The sequence below is a fragment of the Trachemys scripta genome, chromosome 1, assembly GCF_013100865.1.
Source record: "Trachemys scripta elegans isolate TJP31775 chromosome 1, CAS_Tse_1.0, whole genome shotgun sequence".
NCBI classification, from domain to species: domain Eukaryota; kingdom Metazoa; phylum Chordata; order Testudines; family Emydidae; genus Trachemys; species Trachemys scripta.
In genome coordinates, this window is record NC_048298.1 from 143,313,555 (window position 1) to 143,320,057 (window position 6,503).

General features: G+C 44.0%; 1 protein-coding gene across 1 annotated transcript in view; it reads left to right on the top strand.

The window, feature by feature from the left end:
- The window catches only part of METTL16 (methyltransferase like 16), a 46,975-nt gene that overhangs the window by 25,005 nt on the left and 15,467 nt on the right, over positions 1-6,503 (top strand). Inside the window, exon 5 of the mRNA XM_034788307.1 lies at positions 3,988-4,130. Within this exon, the coding sequence (XP_034644198.1) occupies positions 3,988-4,130 (143 nt within the window). The remainder of the gene's footprint in view (positions 1-3,987; positions 4,131-6,503) is intronic.

Consider the following 6,503-nt stretch of genomic DNA (forward strand, 5'->3'; position numbering starts at 1 on the left):
ATGGACCTGGTGCTAGTGCGCCTCCTGTAGTGGTTGAACAGAGAGGCTGGTGGGCCTCAGTGATGCTAGTACATCAGTGTCCTAGCGTTCATCTTTGCTATTGCGGTACCAGTCTGAGGCCTGGTCTGCACTGTCGCTTAAGTTGATATGAGTTATGCTGCTCAGGGGGGGTGAAGAAATCACCCTCCTGAGCGATGTAGCTTACATTGACCTAACATGGTGTCTACACCATGTTATATTGGCAGGAGAGCGTCTCCCCCCGACTTACCTTCTGCCTCTCAGGGAAGTGGAGTACTAAAGTCAACTGGAGTGCTCTTCCCCAGACCCACTAAATTGACACTGCTGCATCAATTGCAGCGGTGCCTATTTAGCATGCCAGTATAGACAAGCCCTGACTCTAGACCAGTGGTTCCCAAACTTTAACAGCCCGTGAACCCCTTTCTCTAAATTGAGAAATCTCGTGAATCCCCTCCTAAAAATGAATATTTCCAGGGTTTTAAATTTAAATTTCCTCAGTGTGATAGATGCGCTTGCTTTGCTCTGCATAGCTCTTTGAAGTCCGGAACCTTTGGAGAAAGATAGTCTCAGGTCTGGTTCGGCATCAAGTCTGTTTCTGTATTTCGTTTTCAGATGTGCATATGAGGAAAACGCTTTCTCGCATAAGTATGTTGTTGAAAATGGTAACAAAACTGCAGCGGCTTTTTCTGCCAGAAGGGGATACTCGTTTCTTAAACTCAGCCAAAAGTTGATCAATGACAGATTTCTGAAACTCCTTTTCAGTTCGTAATCACAGGAGATCTCAATCAATTTCTCTTTTTCATCAGTGTTCAATATCTGTGTTGAGAAAGTGGTATCATCCAAAGGGTTGTGAATCCAGTCATTATCACCTGATATAGCTGGAAAGTAATCCCTGAAAGTTGTGCAAAGTCCTTTTAGATCTGCAGTTCTATTGCTTTTAGTGCACTGATCCAACTGAAGTTTATGTTCTGCCAGGAAGTCATGAAGATTACTGAAACACTCAGTTTGATTGTTTTCCAAACAACTTTCCCAGAACTGCAACTTCTTTATCATGGATTCAACTCAGTCTTGCACGTTGAAAACTGTTATATTGAGACCTTGAAGAGAGAAATTTAGGTCATTAATTCTTGAGAAAATATCTGCTAAATAAGCTAGGCTCTGGAGCCAGACATTATTTTCCATACAGCTGGCAAGGTGGAAAGGGTGGCTGTTGGAAAAAAAACTAGGATTTCCGTTCTAAGCTCAAACAAGTGCACCAGGATTTTGCCCCATGAGAGCCATCTAACTTCAGTATGGGTCAACAGACAATCGTGTATACTACCCATTTCTTCACAAAGTACATGAAATATTCTGGAATTTGTTGGCTGTGATTTTATGAAATTCACCATTTTCACTGCATTGTGCAGCACTTCCTGCAGTCCCTCAGGCATGCATTTTGTTGCGAGGGCTTGTCTATGGATGCTGCAATGAATCCAAGAGACTTTTGATGCAACCCTTTTTGTTCAAGCTACAAATCCAGGATACTTCCCCGTCATTGATGTGGCCCCATCAGTGCAAATGCCTAGGTAACGAGACCAATCTATTTCCTTTTCTTGAAAATATGCATTAGTCAGATTGAAGATATCTTCTCCAGTTGTACGTTCTTCCAATGGACGGCAAAACAAGTCATCTTCAACCAGACCTTCATTCACATAACGTACAAACAGTAGCAAAATAGCTAGATTAGCTACATCAGTTGATTCATCCAACTGTATAGCATAATATGGACTATTTTTCATTCGCTGTACAATTATGGTCTCTACATTATTTGACATGTCATTAATTCTTCGTGACAACGTATTATTAGACAAAGGTACCATGTCAATCCTTTTTGCAGCCTTTTCTCCGAGCATGCAATGAACTACGTCTTTTATACACGGACCAATCAAGCTCTCTGCTATGGTATGGGCTTCTGATGCTTTTGCTACTCGGTAGCTCACATGGTATGATGCTTCAAGTGCATTTTCATTATCAGTATTTGCTTTGAGTATAAAACTGGTAATGTCACTTTTCCTCTCAGCTAATTTTCGCTTGAAGAAATCAACAGGCTTGTTGAGTTGTGCAGGATGCCTAGTTTCTAAATGGCGCCGAAGTAGAGAAGGTTTGAGGCTGCTGTTTGCTAGAACATCATCACAAATCACACACACTGGTTTTGGACATTTTTGATCACCAATGCATGTAAAGCCATATTTTATATAATCATCATCATATTTTCTTTTCTTTGTAAGTGACTTTCCAGGACCATCATGATCATTAGACGTAGATGTTCCACAATGTGGACTTGAGGAAACACTAGCTGATTCTTGCGTCTTTACACTTCCTTTTTTCAGCCACTTATCCATTGAACTTGTGTACAAAAGTTCTAATAAAAATAACACAGAGAGACTGCTAACAACCAACAAACTAGAAAATGAGAAGATTCACTCAAGTCTCACTGAAGCAAAACAGCACTCCAGAGAGAATGACACTTACAGAGGCACCTTAACACAGCTACACTGGCTACAACATGCTTCGGCTGGTTTGGCTCCCAAACAGCTTTTCTTCCGCCATGAGGTTTCTCCCTAGGAGGGTGTCCTGCGAAGGACAAATTAGCTTGGACCACCCCCTACATACAGCACTGCTCCTGCTAACTGTGCCCTCCATACCAACTTCCCCTGTCTGACAAGGACAGGAGTCTGAGCTGCCACCTGCAGATCTGGGGGTCTCTCTGCCACCCTGCCCACCACAGGGCTCAGGCTACTGGATCCACACTCCCTGGGGCTCCTGCTGCTGGACCCCATTGACCGCCCCAGTCAACTGAGCTCCACTGAGCTTGTGCTGCAGGTCCCACTCACCGCTGGGGCTCGGGCTGCTGGCACCAACTGCCCGGCTCCGCTCAGGCTGCCAGCCCCACTCTCCCTGGGGTTTGGGCTGCCGGCTCCCCCGCTGACAGGGGCAGGGCTCGGGCTGCCAGCCCCAACTGCCCAGCCCCGCCGGAGCGCTGGGGTTTGGGCTGTCAGCTCCCCCGCTGACGGGGGCAGGGCTCGGGCTGCAGGGCTCGGGCTGCCGGCCCCAACTGCCTGGCCCCGCTCTCCCTGGGGCTCGGGCTGCCGGCTCCCCCGCTGATGGGGGGGGCAGGGCTTGGGCTGCCAGCCCCAACTGCCTGGGCCCGCTCTCTCTGGGGCTCAGGCTGCCGGCTCCCCTGCTGACAGGGGCAGGGCTCGGGCTGCTGGCCCCAACTGCCCGGCCCCGCTCTTCCTGGGGCTCTGCTTGTCTGCCCTGCAACACCTGCTGCCTCTAATGGGGTCCTCTGGCTGCTATTAATGATTTTTTTCTTGCCAACACCCTGTAATGTTCTGCGAACCCCCGTTTGGGAACCACTGCTCTAGACCCAGTAAGAAACTTAGAATCTTGATCTCTATAGTGACAACTTCAGATTTTAGAAATACAGGGGAAGTGGTGATGTTAGTTAAATAATTTACATTTAAACATTGGGTGTAACTTTCTGACATGACCATGTCCTACGGTGTTTTGGAACCAGATGTTTAATGTTACTCTCCTATAGCATCAATATATTGCTAACTCTTTTCTGTAGCTAAGACTATAGATTTTGCTCTATTATCTGTACTACCGTACCACCTAGGAGCTCAAGTTGTGGACTGGGACTCCATTGTGCTGAGTTTCCTACAAACACAGTACAAAAAGATGATTTCTGCTCCAAAGAGCTTATAATCGAAGTATAAAAACAGATACAATAGATAGATACGGACAGGGAGTAATAACCGTTACATTGTTAAGTTTAAAAATACGTTGTTAACGTTTCCCCATATAGGGATGGGGTGCAGTGTTGATAGTGTTACTATGTGGCAGAGTGTGAGGGAGATAGCAGTGTTTAAGGAAGGAAACTGTTCATTAATGGTTTAAACCTCAAACACTTTCTTTCCTGTCCAGGGCGTAAATTCTCGAAATCCTCGACGGCCCCCTCCGAGCTCTGTGAACACTGGGGGCATCACAGAGATCATGGCTGAAGGGGGAGAACTAGAATTTGTCAAAAGAATTATCCACGATAGTCTGCAGCTTAAAAAAAGATTGCGGTAAGGACTGGAGTTATTAAGGAAACTTTCCTCCTCCCCCCACCCTGCTGTGGGAATCACATGGAAGGGACGTCAACTGAGGACATTTTTGTTTTGGATGAAAATCCAATTTGTGACAAAATATCTTTCTTTTTTAAATAACCATAGGTCAGGGAAGTCCACTAGCTCATTTGAGACACATTTGTAACCTTTCTGATGTCCAAGGAACACAGTTTTTATATAAAATTGAGGAGAGGACAGCGGTTCTCCCCTTCAGATTCATAGATTTTTAAGGGCAGAAGGGACTATTATGACCATCTGGTCTGACTTCCTGCATAACAACTGCAGACAACTTTTTATTTCAGAAGGCTGAATAAGCTAGTAGGGGGGAAGCTGTTCTAGACTTGATTTTAACAAATAGGGAGGAACTCATTGAGAATCTGAAAGTAGAAGGCAGCATGGGTGAAAGTGATTATGAAATCATAGAGTTTGCAATTCTAAGGAAGGGTAGAAGGGAGTACAGCAAAATAGAGACAATGGATTTCAGGAAGGCGGATTTTGGTAAGCTCAGAGAGCTGATAGGTAAGGTCCCGTGGGAATCAAGACTGAGGGGAAAAACAACTGAGGAGAGTTGGCAGTTTTTCAAAGGGACACTGTTAAGGGCCCAAAAGCAAGCTATTCCGCTGGTTAGGAAAGATAGAAAATGTGGCAAAAGACCACCTTGGCTTAACCACGAGATCTTGCATGATCTAAAAAAATAAAAAGGAGCCATATAAAAAATGGAAACTAGGACAGATTACAAAGGATGAATATAGGCAAACAACACAGGAATGGAGGGGCAAGATTAGAAAGGCAAAAGGCACAAAATGAGCTCAAACTAGCTACGGGAATAAAGGGAAACAAGAAGACTTTTTATCAATACATTAGAAGCAAGAGGAAGACCAAAGACAGGGTAGGCCCACTGCTCAGTGAAAAGGGAGAAACAGTAACAGGAAACTTGGAAATGGCAGAGACGCTTAATGACTTCTTTGTTTCGGTCTTCACCGAGAAGACTGAAGGAATGCCTACCATAGTGAATGCTAATGGGAAGGGGGTAGGTTTAGCAGATAAAATAAAATAAAAAAAAAAAAACAAGTTAAAAATCACTTAGAAAAGTTAGATGCCTACAAGTCACCAGGGCCTGATGAAATGCATCCTAGAATATTCAAGGACCTAATAGAGGAGGTATCTGAGCCTCTAGGTATTATCTTTTGAAAATCATTGGAGACGGGAGAGATTCCAGAAGACTGAAAAAGGGCAAATATAGTGCCCATCTATAAAAAGGGAAATAAAAACAACCCAAGAAACTACAGACCAGTTAGTTTAACTTCTGTGCCAGGGAAGATAATGGAGCAAGTAATTAAGGAAATCATCTGCAAACACTAGGAAGGTGGTAAGATATAGGGAATAGCCAGCATGGATTTGTAAAGAACAAATCATGTCAAACCAATCTGATAGCTTTCTTTGATAGGATAACAAGTCTTGTGGATAAGGGAGAAGTTGTGGATGTGGTATACCTAGACTTTAGTAAGGCATTTGATACGGTCTCGTATGATATTCTTATTTATTAAACTAGGCAAATACAATTTAGATGGGGCTACTATAAAGTGGGTGTATAACTGGCTGGATAACCGTACTCAGAGAGTTGTTATTAATGGTTCCCAATCCTGCTGGAAAGGCATAACAAGTGGGGTTCCGCAGGGGTCTGTTTTGGGACCGGCTCTGTTCAATATCTTCATTAACGACTTAGATATTGGCATAGAAGTACGCTTATTAAGTTTGCAGATGATACCAAACTGGGAGGAATTGCAACTGCTTTGGAGGACAGGGTCATAATTCAAAATGATCTAGACAAATTGGAGAAATGGTCTGAGGTAAACAGGATGAAGTTTAACAAAGACAAATGCAAAGTGCTCCACTTAGGAAGGAACAATCAGTTTCACACATGCAGAATGGGAAGACACGGTCTAGGAAGGAGTATGGCAGAAAGGGATCTAGGGATTATAGTTGACCACAAGCTAAATATGAGTCAACAGTGTGATGCTGTTGCAAAAAAAGCAAACTTGATTCTGGGATGCATTAACAGGTGTGTTGTGAGCAAGACACGAGAAGTCATTCTTCTGCTCTACTCTGCGCTGGTTAGGCCTCAACTGGAATATTGTGTCCAGTTCTGGGCACCGCATTTTAAGAAAGATGTGGAGAAATTGGAGAGAGTCCAGAGAAGAGCAACAAGAATGATTAAAGGTCTTGAGAACATGACCTATGAAGGAAGGCTGAAAGAATTGGGTTGGTTTAGTTTGGAAAAGAGAAGACTGAGAGGGGACATGATAGCAGTTTTCAGGTATCTAAAAGGGT